Source organism: Pogona vitticeps, chromosome 10, assembly GCF_051106095.1.
Source record: "Pogona vitticeps strain Pit_001003342236 chromosome 10, PviZW2.1, whole genome shotgun sequence".
Lineage (NCBI taxonomy): Eukaryota > Metazoa > Chordata > Lepidosauria > Squamata > Agamidae > Pogona > Pogona vitticeps.
This window is the reverse complement of record NC_135792.1, coordinates 23,207,073-23,227,248: the sequence shown is the minus strand read 5'-3', so window position 1 is coordinate 23,227,248 and position 20,176 is coordinate 23,207,073. Positions and strand designations below refer to the sequence as shown.

At 42.2% G+C, this 20,176-nt stretch overlaps 1 protein-coding gene across 2 annotated transcripts in view; it reads right to left on the bottom strand.

The window, feature by feature from the left end:
- Positions 1–286: 286 nt before the first annotated feature.
- GAN (gigaxonin) overlaps positions 287–20,176 on the bottom strand; it is a 33,265-nt gene continuing 13,375 nt past the window's right edge. Inside the window, exons 3-11 of one of the 2 annotated variants that reach the window (XM_072980835.2) lie at positions 19,195–19,545; positions 16,997–17,217; positions 14,096–14,217; positions 12,376–12,488; positions 11,699–11,848; positions 9,828–9,964; positions 8,344–8,472; positions 5,410–5,519; positions 287–3,690 (exon numbers count right to left, since the gene is read on the bottom strand). In XM_072980835.2, coding sequence (XP_072836936.2) covers positions 3,509–3,690; positions 5,410–5,519; positions 8,344–8,472; positions 9,828–9,964; positions 11,699–11,848; positions 12,376–12,488; positions 14,096–14,217; positions 16,997–17,217; positions 19,195–19,545 — 1,515 coding nt within the window. In that variant the 3' untranslated portion in view covers positions 287–3,508. The remainder of the gene's footprint in view (positions 3,691–5,409; positions 5,520–8,343; positions 8,473–9,827; positions 9,965–11,698; positions 11,849–12,375; positions 12,489–14,095; positions 14,218–16,996; positions 17,218–19,194; positions 19,546–20,176) is intronic. The other variant, XM_072980836.2, reaches the window with a different exon arrangement.

The following is a 20,176-nucleotide window of genomic DNA, read 5'->3' as shown; positions in this document are numbered from 1 at the left end:
CTACATCAGTTGCATCCAAACCATACTGTTGCTCTGCCCCAGTTGTGTTTTGCCACCTCCGGGTGGCATCCTTGGTAGTAGGTGTGCTTGATGATACAGTGCAGCTATGCCACTCCAGAGCAGAGAATGCATCCTATGCTAGATACAAGAAAATTATTCTAGGTGGCTATAAATTGCAGATTTTGTTAATCCCTTTTCTTTTCAAGAACTCTCCAATTGATCCAGAGCTCTGAAAGTGCCTGTTAAAGTCAAGAGCCCTCCTAACAGCTGAATCAGCCTCATGATAGGGAATTCTGTTTCTGACTAAAGGATGCAACAGTTTAGCTTTTTAAAAAAGAGGTCGGTGCAAGATGCTGTTGCCAGAAGAGTCTTGACAAACAATGCCATGTTCCCCATGGTTGGTGAGAAGGCAGAGTTGAGTGAAAGGAAAAGGGAGGGGGAAAACTGCCCACTTGGAGTCCTCTAATCCCTAAGGGTTTCTCCAAGGAATTTCAAAGTAAGGGACTACTTAATAAAATCAGGCCTCATGGAAACACAACAGCCACTCCCAACACACACATATATATCCACATATATTAGAAAGGGGGAGCAAAGTGTATATAATAATCTGCAATGAACTAAGTTCTCCCAAATGTCTTTTAAATTCACAAAGCCACAGGACCCCACTGGGGCTTTATGTGGACAATGTCTTCACAATTTCCCTGATTAACTAAAGAGGTCCAAAAGATGTTGGAATAAGCATATATTTTCCCACTCCATTGTTTGTTTAGTTTACTGCTGGTCACCTATTTGGGCTTCCAATTTGTTGGATTTTGTCCCCTGCACGCACCAAGCTATAGATTCCCACCTCCTGATGCTCCTCTCTCTTACTTCTGCACATAAAGTGATACACTTCAGTCCAGATCCAGTTAAGAGTTATTTCATTCCAAGAGATTCAGGAATGAGGAATGGCTCAGAGGAGCCCTTGTCTGTCTTTACTGTCCCTGAAAGGGTCAATTCAAGAAGCCCACAACATCTCAAAGCCCACGGAATGAGGACATGATTAGCAGCAAAGGTAGAGGGAAACCAGGAAAACGCATGAGAGAATGAAGATCTTCAAGGGGTAGCCTTGAGACTTCCAGTAACATTTCTGAAGCTGGTTCCGGGGACTAGTTTATGATATTATGTTAATGCACAGATTAGCACACAACAGCTGCCACGAAGAACTCCCATTCTTTGGCTCTACTTATTACGTAAGCCTAGCCACATACTTTTTTTGCATTGCAACTTCTGAGCAAAAGAGATAAAACTTCTGATTTGCACAGGCATTCTGAATAACAAAAACTGCAGAGAACGCACTATTTGGCTACAACTGATACAGTCTTGTTACCTTAGAAAAAAGGAAATCCATTCTCCAGTCAGCGTGCACTAGATAGGTGTATACTTAAAGCTGCAATTCTGTACATTAAACCTGATGGGACTAACTTCAGAGTCGATTTGCATAGGATTGGCTAGTCCATTTCTTCCCTCAACAAAAATGATACTTAATAGGTGCTAAACACAAATGCGGGATTCATTCTGAAACTTGTAGATTTTGGGAACATCTCTTTCAACATAATTCAGATATTTATTTGCCTCCCTCTTTAATGATCTCCTTTAATGACACTCCTTCCTGTCAATGTAAACAAACATCTGGCATTGCTCAGATCCTGCAATTTTCCAGAACAGAAAACACCATGTCGTGGAGGAGGGTTTTATAAGTGATAGTGCAAGACTATTGATCTTTTCAACCAGGTAACCGTATTTTTTAACATTTGCAATTTTGTTTCCAAAATAGAGTTACATTTCACTAACAAAGTAACAAAATAAAGTTTAAATAGTGAGGTAAACCATTGCATACCAGCAATCTTCACTGTCTACAACGTAATTAAATATTAGTATCACTGAACAAAAATCTTACAAAAAACCTTGGAAAAATAAAATAGAAAAAAAAATATTCACTATAACTGCATCCAGAAGTTGAGTAGTACTCTGTAAGAATATGCTCTCAAAAGAGGTTGTTTGTATACCAGGTTCTGATTCCAATAGAGTTCTGTAGACAGAACAGAAATGTGTCCCTGTGTTAACACAACCCTATCCAAACTCTACGGAGAGAACACTCTTTAAAAAAATCTCCCAATTTCCTTACTTTTTTGTACTACCCTGTTTCCTAGAAAATAAGACCTAACCTGAAAATAAGCCCTAATATGATTTTTCAGGATGCTTGTAATATAATCCCTACCCCCAAAATAAGTCCCAGTGAAATGAAACCCCACCCTCCACCCTTGTGCAGCAACCAGAAGATGACATGACTGTGTTTGAATAAATGTAGATTGTACATGAAAAAAATATATAAAGCATCCCCTGAAAAAAAGCCCTAATACGTTTTTGGAGCAAAAATTAACATAAGACCCTGTCTTATTTTCAGGGAAACAGGGTAGCATAGGTATTAAAATGATCAGCCTCTGACTTTCAAATTGTTTGGAAAGATGATCCTTATGTGATTATTCTCTCAAAAGAGAGAAGGAGTGCTAGACAAAGCAAAAACCGAAGCATTAGTTCAGAAATCGACAAAGTCCTGCATTTCCTCTCTCCTCCACTGTTAAATGAATTGTTTTGCAGCATTTTGACATTCACACATTGCCTGTGTCCTGCTCCATGCAGGAGAGTTTTAGATCACCTGACACCCACAATGTTTTTTTTAAAAAACCATGTAACTTTCAGCCTTCTATTGCATTCAGATTAGTTCATTGTAAATATACATATATACATACGTACATATATACACAAACACATATACATCCATGCGTGTGTGTGTATACATATATATGTAAAAAAATTTTTAGGAATGAAACAGTAAAAAAAAAATATGTACAATTCTGCTCTTTCACACACAGACCTTAAACTGTGAGGAAGGCCTTGGAATAAAGGTGCACTTTGCCCATTTCTGGAGAGTGTTAATGGTCTCTTTTGGCATACAAATACAATTGGTTTTTATACACTAGTTCTTGTGTTATCAACGCTAACAACGCAGGCCAACACAACCCTGTTCTTTTGCACAAACCCCACTCAGTGAAAATGCACTTTGCTGATTCCCATCTCTCATTTTAAAATATATATTTTTAACCGCTTAAATATATATTTTTAACCGCTCCTCTTTTTTTTTTCTTTTTGGAGCAAAGAAGGTGCTCCGAAAGCATAATTTTAGTATCTTCAGCTAAGAGGAACCAAAAGTGTCTTGTTGACCTTTTTTTTTCTGAGTACGACTTGCCCCAAAGTAAATGCTGAGGCCGAAGCACTTAAGCACGTGTAAATAAAAGGTTAGGAGAGTTACCACACTGAACGTATACGCTTGACGTTTCTGTTGCAAGATGTTTGTTTATCCTTTATAGAAAGCTATATTGTTATGTTATGGTGGTTTTTCTCTCTCTCTCTCCCTCCCTCCCTCCCTCCCGGATTCTTTCCATCTCCTCAGCTTTGAGAAGGCCCCTCAAGGTGACAGGACACGGATGCGAAACAAGCCTTGCTGGAGCTGGAGCCGGAAAAGCTTGCAGTTCGCGATACGTAAAGCGGCACATCCCGTCCGGCGAAGATCGGAGGACGACAACAGCTTTGTATGGTGCCACGTCCCGGTGCTTCTTTTGAACTCTCGGACATAGTCGTAATTGGTTCCTGTCAAGAGAGACACTATCAGGATTTCAGAGCAGTTGAAAACGTAAAGCAAAACTGAGCCAACGATTGTGCATTGCGCACCTTACGCTCTAATTATACAGTGAAGTTCTAGGAGAACTATGAGCTAAACATGGGAAGTGAATGCTACATTTATTTGCTACATTTGTTTCCTATAACTTCCTAACCATGCCGTAATTCTCTGAAGGAGCCCCATGGTGCAGTGGTTGAACTGCAGCACTGCAGCCAAAACTCTGCTCATGACCCAGGAAGCCGGCTCAAGGTTCACTCAGCCTTCCCTCCTTCCAAGGTCAGTAAACCGAGCACCCAGCTTGCTTGTGTGTCTGGGGGTGGGGAGGCGCAACGTGTAGCCTGCATAATTCAACTGTAAACTACCCAGAGAGTGCTTTAAGCATTATGGGGCAGTATATAAGCAGCACGCTTGGCTTTTTGCTTTAACAGACAAGAAGGTCTGAGCAGTACCCCTGCAGGTAATGTACTGCACAGATGCTGGTAAAAACTAGGAACGTTTGGAAGGGAAGCGGTGAAGGGTCCATTCCCGGAAGAGGAAGACTTAAACAGATAAATGGAAACATGAGGCCTTGTTGGTCAGAGTATCAAATAAGCCTGCCAAGACATGGACAACTACAGAAATAGAACTCTGAAAAATCACATTCAAGGCATATGGCCTTGTTAGCCTGTCCTTTCTCGGGATTTCTGTCCATGATCCACTTTCATCTGAAGATAGTAGACACAGGGACATACTAGAGGTCAAGACCAACGGGCATCTGAAGCATTTTGGCTAGATATGGGGTTGGGTAGCCACTGTACAGTGGAAGACTGCAAGATTTCCTTGTATGCTGGATTTCCTAATCTGAAGGTGTATATTCCAGACAGAAGGAAATCTACTGCCACACTCTTTGCAAAGTGGAAGAGTCCTGTTAATCATAACCCACTGGCATGTTGAAATCAAGAAAGTCTTTAAATGAAACTGATAATGAATTAGGGAAATAAATACAACACAAGCAGTCAATGTTGCTTTCCAGCAACAAGTAGTAATGTAGTAATTTGCACTCTAAACCGAGCACAGCCTGTTGGCTGTAGCCCAGTTTATCACATGTGTCTTTTGAGAGCTGCAGTGCTACAGGATTTTGGCTACTGTAAGATTTTCCTTTTTTGTTGCACTGAAATAACATAGCTTTTGGGCAGCTAGATTTTTCAAAACAGCCTGCTACATTTTTTTTCCTGTTATCCAACAGCACATTTGCCTCTGTTTAGCTGAACACCTCTTAATGCTGCTTGTTCCTCGGCTGCTGGAGGTTACAAACCATCGCTGTCGTATTGACTTTGGACGTGACCCCTCAAAACAGTGATGCTGAGCTGTGTCCAAAACAGTCACTAAGTTTTTTTCACCCAATATGTTATTCACCTCCCTGTGCTGCTTGCTCTTCAATTTTATTTCACAAAAGCCTTATGTGAACGCGAATAGGATTCTGGCCAATAAGAATTTATTTATTTGTTTGTTTGTTTGTTTCCCGCCCATCTGGTCTATACGACCACTCTAGGTGGCTGAATTTCAGACATACTGTACTCCACCAATGGAAGCAGCAAGATTTTTTTGGAGTGCGTCGGCCACCTGCGTGTCACAAGTTATCCGCCGATAAATAGCATTTTAAAGCCATACGGTAAAGAAGCCCCTATACATGTGCATCAGTTGCTAACCTGTATCAAGTTCTCCAACCACGTAAATGCTAGCACCGATGGGCACAGCTCCATACACAAATGAGGACGTGGCTGGGATGCATAGGTTCTGATCATTCAGGTAGATCCACCTGCAAGATACAGCAAGATTTAGAGTATGATCTGGAGAGCAACTTGTTCTGTGCCATCAAGCTGACTCCGACTTACAACAACCATAGGAATGAACGATCTCCAAAATTTCATGTCCCCAACCAAAAAATAATAATAATAATATGAAGATCTGCCCACGTGAAGTAAAAAGAAAGCGAGTGAAATGTTATTCTGAGGCTCATGGCGCAGGGGGTTCAACTGCTCTACTGCAGCCAAAGCTCTGCTCACCACCTAGGTTCAATCCCAGGTGGGCGGTTCAAGGTTCACTCAGCCTTCTGATATCAGTAAGCTGAGTACCCAAACTTGCTGGGGGAGCAATGTGTACCCTATATAATTAAACTGTAAAGCACCCAGAGAGTGCTTTAAGTGCTATGGGGTGGTATATAAGCAGTACAATTCGCTTTGGGCTTTTTTTAAGGGGCTATAACTCTTACATCCATTAAGCTCAAAAGGATATCAGCACTCTTTCTATGCACTGAGGATGTATGAATGTAGACCAGCTCAATATGGACAAGACCACACCAACCACGTTGTCTACCGTTTGTAACTGAACATGCCAGGAATTGTTCGGGCAGATCATACTTTCTGGCTGCTGTTCCATTTCGCTTGCATGTGAGATTGAGTTTATTTATTTCACCCATTTCTGCCCTGCTCTACATCTGCTCTTACAGCTCCTGAGACCTTCACACAAGAGCTCATCGCTCCACAGCAGCACACGGATTTTGGGTGCAGACGGTCTCAATCTCAAACTCTTATTTCTCCAGAGCTCTCTGGAGAATCTCTGGAAGATTCCTTCACAAGGCAGCCGTTCCCAGTCGAAAACAGCCAATGTTGAGCTGGTCTGATGAGCATCAGAAGGACAGCTTAGTATGAAATTTCCCATTTCCCTATTCATGGTCTTCTTGCAAGCCCTATTCCTTGTGCCTCAGCTTCTTCAAAAGTCCAAGTTTCTTTTAAGAACAGGTTAGGGTCACTTCCAACCATCCATCTGCAGTAACTATATCCCTTGCTGAAGTATTTCTATATGATATGGTGCAGTTTGAAAATAAATAGGGGAATGCAGATACAGCTTCAAAGGTACAAGGGTGTACATCTGAAACACTGTTCTGAACAGTTCACAGTCTCTGTATGAGGCCCGGAAGGAAAGAACAAGCAACCAGGCCTTCTCGGCAGTGGTCCCTCAGCTATGGAATACCCTTCCCAATGGAAATCTGTCTGGCTCCCTTGCTGGGTGTTTCCAAAAGCCATTAAAAACCTGGCTCTTTAGGCAGGCCTTCCCTCCAGTCAATTAACTGATTTCCTGTTTCTTAACTATCCCATCTTGACAATGTATATAGATGTTAGCTATTTAGTTAGTAGGTTTTATTAGGTATGTTATTTTATTGTGTTTTATTAATCGTGTAAGCTGCCCCAAGTAGACCTTGTCTATAAGTTCAATAAAAGTAAAAAGTAAAGTAAAAGTAAAGTAGCTTATCACCACGCTGCAGTGAGAAGATGGTACTCTAGATAACACATTTTAACCCTTTGCTGGTGCACACTGCTGAACATGGATGGGTCACTGCCGACTATATAACAAGGATTATGGAAGGCATCGTCAAATCAACCTTATCAAATAGCACCCTCTGCTGGTCACCAGAAATACAAGTGATATGACATTACTAGAGTCAGTGACCAAACACAAGTGTGATAGAAACTTTTATATTGCACATTTACTATGAGACCACTAGAGCACCTCAGCAAAGTTGGTGGAGCGTGTAGCCATGTCGCCGTGGGCTTTGTGGCTTTCTAACTGCACGGTGTCCAACAGAAACACTGACCGAGAGGTATGCTTAGCTTAGGAACAGGGGGAAGAGGTTCCACCTTTATGAAAGTATAATCCACAAAAGTATTAACCTCCAGTCATGCAGATAAACTAAAGTCACATCAGATTTAAGTGAAAACCAAGAAACCAGCAAGCTGTTTCCCATACATTAGCCATTCTTAATAAAAATATAACCTGTATCAGGGTCAGATTTACCTAAACAACAAGACAGATCTTTTCTTGAAGGTGATGGAATGTAACCTGGTGGCAGCTTGCACTGTAGAGTGCAAGCTACCACCAGGTTAACATGACGAAGACAGAGCTTCTCTCCTATCAACCAGATTAATGACCTTCTGAGGTCTTCTGCAGAAAAGCTCCTGATGGTTCCAAATGGGTCTGAGATCTGAACACAGTCCATCAGAAGCAGAGCTTTTCATTAGATATACATTTACAGACTGAGATCACACAGAGATTTACCTCCTCCTTCTTTTCAGTCCGTACTGACGACCTCTCTCTTTAGCTAAGTATTTCCTGGATAACATTCTAGCCACAGCTTTATGAATGTATTTGTTCTTATTTTTTTAAAATGCGCTCCTTCAGATATAATGTACGGTGTTCTGAAATGTTCAATGCAGAGCAGTGTGCAAATTCTATAAACGATTAAAAGAATTTAACTGCTTCTGTACAAGAGTTCCAGATTCCCAGTGTGGTGTCGTGGCTAGAGTGATGAATTAGAAAAAGGTACAAATCCATGTACCTGAAAACTCCATGAAAATTCACTAGGAGAGTGGAGCTGGTAAAACCACTTCTTCAATATCTCAATGACCATGAAAGCCCTATCAGGGTCACTCTAAACTGGTTCTGACTTGATGGCACAGAACACACAGGGATTCCGTATGTTCAACTATGTTATCATCATCCAATCAAATTACAAGAGTTAAAGAGACAGCAGCCATGTTACAAGTTGCTCAGTTATACTGCTCAGCTGCATAAAAACTTGTTACCTCTTAAATTCATCATGATAGAACTCTGATTTACACGTCACCATCTCATTGGATTGGTTATCATCACGACTTCTCACTCCGCCGAAGACGTAGAGCTCGGAAGCTACTCCGCACGCCATAGCTCCAAACCTGGAAAACAGAATAGTCGTGCCCCGCTTAACGATTACTCCGTATAACGACAAATCTGCTTCACAACATTTTAATGGGTTTTTTTCGCTTTGTGATGATCCGTTCCCTGCTTCGGGAACCAATTATTTGCATTACAACGATCAAAATTTCAAAATGGCCGCTGGCTGCTCAAAATGGCTCCCCGCTGATTTTAGGAGGCATTTTTCGCAAGACAGGCACCCGAAAATCTGCTGTATGGAGGATCTTCACTGGACGATTAGGTATTTCGCCCACTGGAATGCATTAACTGGTTTTTAATGCATTTCAATGGGTTTTTTTATTTTGTTTGACAACTTTTTGCTCTACAGCGATTTTGCTGGAACAAATTAATGTCGTCAAGCAAGGCACCACTGTACAACACTTAAGAGAATTCTATGTCATCACACTAAGATTGAGGAATTAGCTTTAGTGAACTTGGCAAGTAAAAGATGACATTCTAAAGTATCCATGCAACACAAGGAGATATATATTACGCCACCCAATTCTCAGGCATAAAATGATGGTAACCAACATTTACAGAGGTTACATGAGTCATGGGTTTTCGGATTTCAGCTGCTCTATCATCTTTCACTCTTCTGTACATTCTGTAGCCAACAAACAGACACAACACAAATACTAGCTGGGCTTCTTCTCCCTTTCATCCTCACCATCCACATTTTTGTTACACTAATGTAAACGTTAGGGTTTAGTTGCCAGAAACCAATACAGTCTAAGAATGGAGAAGGAGAAAATGCAACTGTTTCGTTTGCAAATAACGATACCATAATAAAAATAACAGGTCTGCTGCTAAAATAAAACAAACTGAGTAAGAAATAGCGCTCTATAAGACCAAAAAGACAGCAAAGCTAAAAAGTAGTTAAGAGGAAAGGGAAGGATAAAGAATAAATCCTAAATTAAAGTCAGTGATGCTTTTTGTCTAAACCTGCAACTCTGTTTAGCTGCTCCAGCTGAACCTGTTCTCTAGTGGTTGCTAATCTTGCTAAATCGTGCCCAGCGATTTTGTTTTTAGAGAGACGCTGGAGACAGATTTAAAACAAACTGAAAAGTAGGAACATTTAAGACAGCAGAACTCTCCCATTCCAGCTCTCTTGATCTACCATCTAGAAGAAGGATGTGCATGTCTTGTCGGGGGGGAAAATCTGACCTACTGGTGCACATGGATTATCTCCACAGTGTTCCTTGCTGTCTATGGTAACCAGACTGTTGCTAAAATACAAGGCTGTATAAGACATATCCCTGTGGAATGATGGATGGTGTATAAACAACGAAACATGCTTCTAAAAACCTTAAGCAATATATGTTAAGGCTTTACTCACCGTCTTTCTTTCAGTGGGCAGATGGCTGTCCACTGCTGGGTCCTGGGGTCATAACACTCAACAGACTCAAAGAGCTTGCCGTAGGAACCCCCACCCATTGCAAAGATCTTCTTTTTCATTGCTGCATAGCAACCGATCTTTAAAAGAAAATCCCAAGCTATTACACGTCAATATTAACTTGGTGGGGACAACACTGTCCTATCACAATAACAGTTTCCAAACCAACCCGCCAAATGCAAAACAACTGAATCGAAATTATATCTCGCGTAGCAAACGGGGAATTTCCACCCAGGCTTATGTTTTGTTGCAGAATTCACAAAGAACTAGACCTACGACATAAATACTATATTATAGGACACCACTGTCTTTGCAAATGGAAACCATTTCCAAAATTTCAATCACGCGCCATGTATTGTCAAAAAAAAAAAAATCCAAATCAAAATTATGCCTGGAAAAAAAAAGATGTCCCCACAAATTTATCATTTTGTGCTACTGAGGAATTTTTTTAATCGTTCATTTTTTGATTACAGCTAATATAATACATTAGGACAAAAATGTCCCACACCTAACTTATTTATTTAGGAAAATCATGATGTAGAGAAACCAATGTGCTCTGGATTAGCTCCAGTCAGGGAGAGGTACACCCTGAAATTCTAACTAGGAATGTTAAATCCTAACATGAATCACAATTTTCAGTGCATTGCGATTATCACTGGGGACATAAATCACACCATCATGCATTCAATGCATTTCTTTTTCTATGCTTTTTCTCTCTTGCACCTTTAAAAGGAAGAGAAAGGGTTCTTTCATTGATTAATAAGTAGATTGTTAGTGCATACCATTCCTTATACAATTCAAACAGAAAATACAATCAGTAAAATAAAGGCTTTGAGAATAGAGCACTATCTGGGATATACTAAATTAATTACAACGAAGATTGGCCTTCTGAAATCTATATCAATTTGACATTTATCTATTCTGCCTAGTAAAGAATTTACCAGCAAATTATCTAATAATATTATTACTTAATGTATCTTTTGCTTCTTTTAGTTAAACAATCAGCGCAGGGACTATATACAAAAAGAAGGCACGCTGTGCTATGTTGTTGTGATAGTGGTGATGCTATCAGACTGATACAAAATGTACCTTTCTGTTACCATGTAAGAACAAAATGAAACAGATATACTGAATTGATGGTTGAACCAAAGCAAAAAACACAAGCAGAACAAAACACATGGACACAAATCTACACAGGGTCATAGCAGTTGCCCTGGGTGCAAAAATTATTTTTAAGGAGGTGCAAACTCAGGTTGAGGAGAAAACTGTGCCAGATCTGTTTGTCCTCTCCCCGTCACTCTCCTGAGCAGATTACACACAAACATGTTCAAACCCACCTAGAAACTCAAACACAGATTGCAGAAAAAATATGACATGTCATAGAAATCCTCCATGATCATTACTACTGCTCTGAGGTTTAAGTGAAATGCTGTAGAAAGATGTTAAATAAAAAAAAATAAATCAGTACTTGTCTTTTCCCATTTTAATTCAACAGCACGGTCTACTGGCTTGCTCTGAAGCACAACTGTGAGTGCTGGTTTTGGTCTTTAAAACCTTCTACAGCTTGGGACTCACTAGAAGATCCTATTTAACTTCAGCACGAGCCTACTTTCCCCTTCTTTGCTTTTTCCCACCTTCTTTTTCCTTCTTGGGTCATATCGATGAAAATACCATGGTTTTTAAATTGTGTGTAACGCTCAATACATTTTAGGCATTTTGATTAATGAGGGACCCAGGGGTTAAACCCTATGAAATGCTTTTCTTAGCTTAAAAAGAAGAAGAAGAATTAGCCCATGTTCTTGTATAGCTCCTACCTTTCTAACCATGGTCATGTCTGGCTGTTTGGTCCACGTCATATTGTAAATATCATAAGACTCCATGGAGACAAGCTCTCGTTCGCCATCCTCACCACCCAGAACATATAAGACTCCTTCAATTTCAACCATACCGAAGTTGTGCCGTGCCTGTCAGAAACCAGCAACACACATGAAGCTTGTTTATGCCATTCCAACAGCAACCATCATCTTAGATTTTGTTAAATACATTTTCTATACAAAACATACATCAAGAAATCACAAGGCATCTCATAAGTCAAAATGTTATTATGAATATGGTCGGACCCCCAAATCCACTGGGATTGGTTTCAAGTTCCCCCATGGATAAATACTGAATGTGCACTACCAGAGCTGGCCACTAGAGGGCCAGAGACCATGCTATGTATTCTTCACTAACGACTATTCCTAGGACGATCTCTGGCTCCATCTAATGGCTGGCTCTGGTAATGTGAAAATAATTTTTTTCTGGATTTTTTCTCTTAATGTTTTTAATACCTTCAGACTGTGGATAAATGAAACCACAGATACTGATTTTGTAAATGCGGGGGTCCTACTGTACACTTCTGTGGAATCAAATAGGTATGATCAATGCAAAACTGAGCTACAGAACATCACCAAGGAAGGGGAACCCCCATGACCTGAATGCAAAATCTTACCTCTGTCATTGGCGGCAAAGGGGTCCAAGAGTTGGTATCTGGATCATACTTTTCTCCAGAGCTCAAGGTAACTCTATTTTCATCTTGACCTCCAAGGACAAACAGGAATCCTTCTGAAAGAGTGTCCATATAAAGATTTTAAAATGCAAGAAGCATTGGTAGCAAATTTAGCTGGCATAGGGATTTATGAGAACATAAAGAATAACCTAGCTGGAATAGATCAGAGCCCCATTTAGTTCAGAACCATGTTTCCCATAATGACCCATCCTGGGTCTCAAGGAAGTCCACATGCAGGGCATGGAAGGAAAGAACCAAATGATGCTTCCCTGTCAACTGGGGTTCTGGCCGCCATGACACATGCCATAGTTATAGACCGTCTGGATTAATGCCATGCACTCTACGTGCAGCTGCCTTTGAAGAGCATCGTGAAACATCAGCTGGTTCAAAATTCTGTAGAAAGAGTGCTGACGGGCCTTGGTTGCAGGAAGCATATAACTTCCTTATTACAACAGTTTCATTGATTGCCAGATCTTTGTGGGTCCAATTCAAGGCACAGGTTATAACTTATAAAACCCAATAAGGCTTGGGTATAGGATATCTGAAGGATCACATCACTCCATATGAACCTTCTTGGCTTTTAAGCTCCTCCGGAGAGACCTTCTCAGTTCCATCATCTTCCCAAGCTCATTTGATGAGGACATCAGAGACGGCCTTGGTATTTCTTCCATCCTACAGCTTCATCTTCCAAAAACTCCAGGCCATATAATTGATCTTTTGAGGGACATGGGTCTAACATAGCACTTGGGTTTAATTGTAACAAACCAGTCGGTCTACATGATTTTGCTCCAGCCAAATGAAACAGAAGGTTAAACCTGAGCAATTTTGTCTATTCTGTGTTTGGCAGAACAGTTGACTAAGGTGAGATTCCAGTCATTTCAACGTGAAAGATTCCTGTAAATACATGTTTGGCAAGTCTCCACCAGATACCATTTCTAAGGCTGTAAAAATATCTCAAAGGCATTCCTCTTGGTTACATAATTTAAAGTTCCTTCCTGGAAAGTGACCTGCACTCCCTTTGTCCATATACTCTAACAAAAAAGTGAATGAACATGGATTTCACTAGTTCTCACTCTCATCATCATAGGCATCCTTCAGTCTCGAGAGACTATGGTAATGTGCTCTGCATGACTTGGAACAGCATCTAGTGTTTTGATGCTGTATGCGAAGCTGGAGTGTCTTCTCCAGGGCACGAAGCCTGGGTAAAATAGTATGGAGGATAGGCTGTTACCCAAGCAGCAAATCCCCCCTCTCCACATCACTGAAATGGTCCAATGGAAAGGCAAGAGCCAATACAACTGGTTCCAGCAACGTCGCAGGAGTTGGCAGAACGACACGAACTGCCTCCGGGACTCCAGCTCCGGATTTTGCCTCGAGGTTGACTCCTGAAGCCTTTTCCATCTGTGGATAAGGCCACATACTCTATATTTAGGTATTACTTTATTTATTTCTTAGATTTGTATACCGCTCAATAAGAGCTGAGCAATCCCATACCACAACCACTTTACCATACATGGCCTCTGTTTATGATTTCCTTTCGATTTTTCTTCCCTGTGTCATTATTCACAGGTCACTCTTCTCCAAGGCCATGATCCAAAGCATCAAAAAAGACCACTTGGGCCTTTGTAAACATTTTGGCATCAGAAACAAATGATTCCCCTACCTGCTGAAACCACGCTGTGGTTTGTCCTGGGCATACTCATAGGGGCCAGCTCTATCCACAGCTGTCTATTAGGATCGTAAAGCGGGCACATGCATCGCATTGCTGCGGAGGGCTTCTGAGACCTAAACACGAGAGAAGGAACAAATTAACTCACCATTGTTGTAGCACTAGACATATGTTTCAACTGAATTAGAAATAATAATAAAAACAGACTCCTAGTCAAATCCTTTCCCCTTTATTTAGAAGAACATACTGTTTGATTCATACCCATATAAGCATGGAAGCAGGGGCAGTGAGGAGGAAGCAGAAGGAATGGATTCTATCGTTTTGATATAAAACTATTCTGGGCCACACCATTCTCCCAGTGAAATAACGCCATTTGCTTCCATGTTGAGAGATAGCAACAGGAAGAAGTTATTTACGTAAACAAGGGGTCCCCAGAGAAAATCAAAAACATTCTGTGCATTTTAGATCACAGATTATTATTATGCTTCAGGAACACCTATTTCTCTGGCCAGCCTGCTGATTCTTCACGCTAAGTGTTTGTTATGGGCCACAGAACGGATGTCAAAAAGCAAAAATCTCTCTGCTTCACAAGAGAGAAGAATCCCTGTTCCTTTACTTTAACAACACTGCAAATGAGCTGGATTAAAAAAACCTGAGAGGACATGGGGAAAGGGCTGTTTGTTTTTGTTCTACAAATGCCTACGGAAGAGTTCACACCGTGCTATAAGAAGGATATATCTACAGCACTTTTTAATGCTTCGACTTGCACAAGAGACTGATCAAGCAAGGGAAAAAAGTTTAATTTCTATTTTTCCTGCATCACACTGAGGTGCAAAGCATAAGACGGGCCTTATGGTGAGAGGAAAGCTTCTGTCTGTGGAAATGGATCCAGTCAATCACTGCGACTATTAAAGGGCAAACACGTCAGCAGAACTGAACGAGGGTGTTCTGTAGCCATTCTCAACCTTTTTTTGGCCACGGCCATCAACATGATACGAAAGAAATAAAGGTTGATTCAGGACTGCATTAGTCGCATAACGAACCTTATCAGGTGGTGTGCGAAGACCTGTTTCCGGTCTGTGGGCCCTTTTCAAATGGGCCAGGAGGCCACGGGCCTCCCTGTTGAGAATGGCCGGTTTACAGCAATGCCCTAAAAGCCTACAGTACATGGAGCAGCACCACTGGGCTACCATGTCCACCGCTTTCACTGCTGCCTCCCTCTGTCTCCCCTCCTCCACTGAGCCTCACTGCCGCCACGATTCCTCTCGCCTACATCGACGGAGGAGGGGCTTCCCTGTAATGAAATCGAGGGCATTTTCACCCTGGGTGAAGGCTCTGCAGGAAGGGAGACCAGCAGCTTTAGGGAGCCTGTGTTTCTTTACAGGAAGGGTAGTCGGCACCTGTGGCGAGGGGAACCGACAGCAGAAGGTTGCACGTGAAGGGGAAAGAGGTGGCCGTGGCTAAGTGAAACACGGAGAGAGAGGGAGGCTACAAAGGTCCAGGAAGTGACAGCAGTATTGGCCACCAATGGCGTTGCCCTACTAAGGGCAACCTCACGCAGACAAGAAAATAATCTTACACTTAACATCAAAAAAACCCCAAAGAACTCCTAATTGATTTTAGGAGGAAAAGAAATGTACATTTACCACTGTACATAAATGGCAAGGAAGAGGAGAGAGTTGGTAGTTTTAAATTTCTGGGCACTTACATCTCAGAGGACCTCTCGTGGACTATAAATGCCAACATGGTAGTGAAGAAGGCACAGAAGAGGCTGTATTTCCTGAGAATGCTCGGCAAGTTAAATTTATCTCAGCATTTACTTCTGTCCTACTATCGTAGCACAATTGAGAGTGTCCTAACCTATGGCATTCTTGTATGGTCTGGGAGTACTGTAGCTCTGTAGTGGACCAAAAAAGCTCTACAGAGAACCACTAAAATTGCCCAGAATATCATCTGGCTCCAGGTATCAACCCTGGATGACATCTTCACATCCTGCTGTCTGAAGTCGTCACACAGCATCCTGAGAGACTCTTCCCATCCTGCTTATAACTTTTTTGAACTGTTACCGTCTGGCAGAAGATATAAAACAATTAAGACTCAGCCCACATGTTTCCTGAATAGTTTTTATCCCAGAGCTATAACTGCACTTAATAATGAGCTTGAAGACCACCAGTAGTGAACATTCAGACAGTGTGACAGCCTGCGGTGTAGATATTTGTATTCTTAGTGGGGGATTTTTAGTGGGTGGGGAGTGTTTGGGGATTTTTTATGTGCGCATTGGTTCTGGTCTCTGGGTGTATGTGTGAATTCCGTTGTATGGGTATACTATGTATATACTTACAATGACAATACAGTGGTGCCCCGCAAGACGATGTTAATTCGTTCCATTGAAATTGCTGTCTTGTGAAAAGCTTGTCTTGCGAAAAGCGTTTCCCCATTGGAATGCACTGAAATCCATTTAATGAGTTCCAATGGGGAAAAATCGTCGTCGTTCTGTGAAAATCGCCCATAGGGAAGCCATTTTACGAAGCACCAATCAGCTGTTAAAATTGTTGTCTTGCGAAAAACAGTCTGCGAAGCACGGACCCAAACATTGTCCAGTGAAAATCGCTCATAGGAAACACTGTTTTGCGAAGTGCTATAGCGCTTGCAAAAACTCATCGTCATGCGGATTCACCGTTTTGCAGCGTCATTGTCTCGTGGGGCACCACTGTAAATTTGATTTGAGTTGTAAAAATAGAAGGGCCAGTCTTAGTGGTCTAATTTCAAACACATCCAACTGCAGGCCCCTTATTTCTCTTCAGTCCTCTGCCTCCCCAATCAACATCTTTGATCCCAACATCCAGCAGGAAGGTCTGAAAAGCCGCCCCCCCCCCCCCGGCACAAGCCACTCACACTCTTTCTTCACCGCCAACCGTCACAATACACTCCGAATATCCTCTGGGTTTGAAAGAAGCCAGCATTGCCTCCCCACCCTGTTGGGGCGAAGTGAGGGGGATATTGCTACACTCTCTGACAATCTCCCGTACCAAGGGCTCTCTCATCATTTGCTCGCGCAAGTAGGCAGGGTCGAGCCCAGACACCCAGACGGCCGACATCGCGTCCTTCATGTGGACCTGGTGGGAGGGAGGGAGACGGGAGAAAGAACAAGATCACAAAAAACATATCAGAACACAGCTTTGGAGGAAGGCTCACTTCCAAGAATCCGTGCTGCCCTGGCAATGGAAAGGGAGAAATAAGGGGAAGAAAAGATTGCAGTGGTACCTCGACTTAAGAACGTCCCTAGTTGCGAACATTTCGACTTACGAACGGCTCCATTTGCAAAAATTGGCATTGACTTGCGAATGGAGCCTCAACCTGTGAACGAAAAAAGGCAGGGGGAAAGGGCAGGAAATTCAAATTTCACACCCTTTTCCCCTGCCTTTTTGCCTCTGGAGGTCTCCAAGGGCTCCCTCCCCCCGACATCGAAGCCCTTGGAGACCTCCGAAGGCAAAAAAGCAGGGAGAAAGGGCGGGAAATTCAAATTTCCCACCCTTTCCCCCTGCCTTTTTGCCTTTTTTCTTCCCTTGGAACGCATTGATCGGTTTTCAATGCATTCCTATGGGAATTGGTACTTCGACTTAAGAACTTTTCGACTTAAGAACGCAGTCCCAATACGGATTAAGTTCTTAAGTCGATGTACCACTGTGCTAATTGAATCTCTTAAACAAATGAACGAATGTCTGTGTTGCGCCGGAAAGGGGAGCGGGGAAGACATTCGGTCGCTAAGACCCAGACACAGTTTGGAAAAATTCCTTCTGAGATGAAACCTCCCAGGATTCCCTCACACCAGCGCTGTCGTGCAGTTGTGGTCCAAAAAAAAAAAAAAAAAAAAAAAAAAAATCCACCACCCAGTAACAAATGTCTCAAGCTCCCACAAGGACACACTTGGTGGAAAATGCATAGGGATTTTAAAAACAAAGGAAAAAGTGGGAAGGCTGGAGTACGGTCAGCCTCCTACGGAGCCTTCCGTGGAGTGGCAAGTCCCACCAGTGTAGGAAATGGGAACTTCTGTAACTTGCGCACGCACCACCATTGCACACAAGGCTCTGTCAAAGGAGAAGACCTGGCTACTCCTTTTGCAACAGCAATAGTTGCACAAATAGATTACCATGTTTCCCTAAAAATAAGACAGGGTCTCATATTAATTTTTGCTCAAAAAAAAAACAAAAAACACTAGGACTTATTTTCAAGGAATGTTTTATTTGACAGTCATGTCATCTTCTTCTGGTGACTGCCCAAGGGTGGAGGGCGGGGTTTCCCTTAACTGGGGCTTATTTTCGAGGTAGGGCTTATTTTGGGGGAAACAGGGTAATTAATTTGGTGCTTCTATATACCGCTGGTTTAGTGCAAAGCATAACTTTAAGCGGTTTACAGCAACACAATGGAACAGTGACCCAACCACCCAACCTTAAATGTCTGAAAGAAAACAAGAGATGCAAGCCAAAAAATAATGGCGACACTGGGAACAGACACAGAATAACTTGAGAGGATGCTTTTGAATTCCTCTTGAAACAGGAATCTTTAGCATCCTCTTAAAGGATTGGGGGGGGGGGTACATGACTTTCCAAATACTGCAATTCAGTGTTAATGAACTGATGAAACTTTTTGCTCTGTATGGTACCCATCTGTATTTCTGGCCTGCAAGAGAGTTAAAAATAGCAGCTGAACCCTCAAAAGCCAGAGGAAAAATTAAATAGGAAGTCAGGACAGAGCTGGAGAATTTTCTCCACATTCTTCCCAGATTTACACAATTTTCTTTTATTAATTTATCCAAACCAGAATTGTGTAAATAAATAAGACATGCAATTATAGAAAAGCATGCCTATCTGCTAAACTTGATCAACTATTATATGCTGCTTAAGCAGTTTTTCTTAGTGTCAAACCTGGACAGTTTGGGCAAATATTAACCTTTTCAGTTTGGCATTGCTCACACCATGGCTCAACACTTATAAGCAACGCCTGCCCCAAATGCAGGTTGCTTCAAGTACCCAAAGATGATAAAAAGTCAATTCTTGATGAGATTGCCCGTACTGTATTTTCAAACTCCATACCTTTCTTAAATCAGGATCGTGGGAGATCCACCTAACCACGGCGTCAAACACGTGCTTTTCATTCCCGACATTCAGCTTCTCCAAAGAGAGCACTTCTTTCAGCTTCTGAAGACTCAGTTCCAGAAACTCCTCTGTGTTGCTGACGTCCCGGAAGTGCGTCTCCAGGTATTCAGAGGCAAGGTAGTGCACGTGGTGCAAGCGATAGAGCAGGGCAAAGTCCCGGATGCCGATACAGTTCTCGGCAGCAATGCAACCCTCCAGGAACTCGCAACACAGCGCCTTGAGGTCTGTCATCAGCAACAGATCAGCAGTTTGCACAACATCTTGGATTGTGTCTTCACTTAGTCTGATCTGAAAGAACAGGGTGTTTTGGGGGGGAGGGGAAGGACAAGAATAATTAGAGCAGTGGTAAAGGCTGCCAAAAGCAACATTCAAGACAGGGTCAAGCGTCCTCTTGAGCCACCTTTCTTGGCCATGCACGAACGTGCAGGGAACGGTGGTCCAGAATGGTCTCCTCCCCAAGCCCGTTAGCGGACTGTGCCATAGTTACACTCAAAGGCTCTCTTGTTCCTCCTCCCCAGGTGTGCCTTTGTTCCTAGTGGCATTACGTCGACATACACATCACTTCTGCTATGACGCAACGGGCAACATCAGGCAGGAAATGCCTTCAGTCCTCCAATGCCGGCAAAAATGTGGACCTTCCAAGATGGTCACACAGCGATTCCCAGCTGTCTTAACCAAGGATGTGGAATTGTGGGTGTTGGCAGTCCAACACCTGGAGAGCCACACGCCGTACCTCCCTGGATTATGGGTCTCGTCTCCCAGAATTTGCTGCCACAAATACGCTGATGGATATAAGGATTCAGGTTGGGGGGGGGGACGACAAACGAAACCAAACCCAAACCACGATCTGAGTTTTATTCCTATTCCAGTGAGAATTCCTAATGCTTTGGAGGCTAGGTTGATGATATGGATATAATGG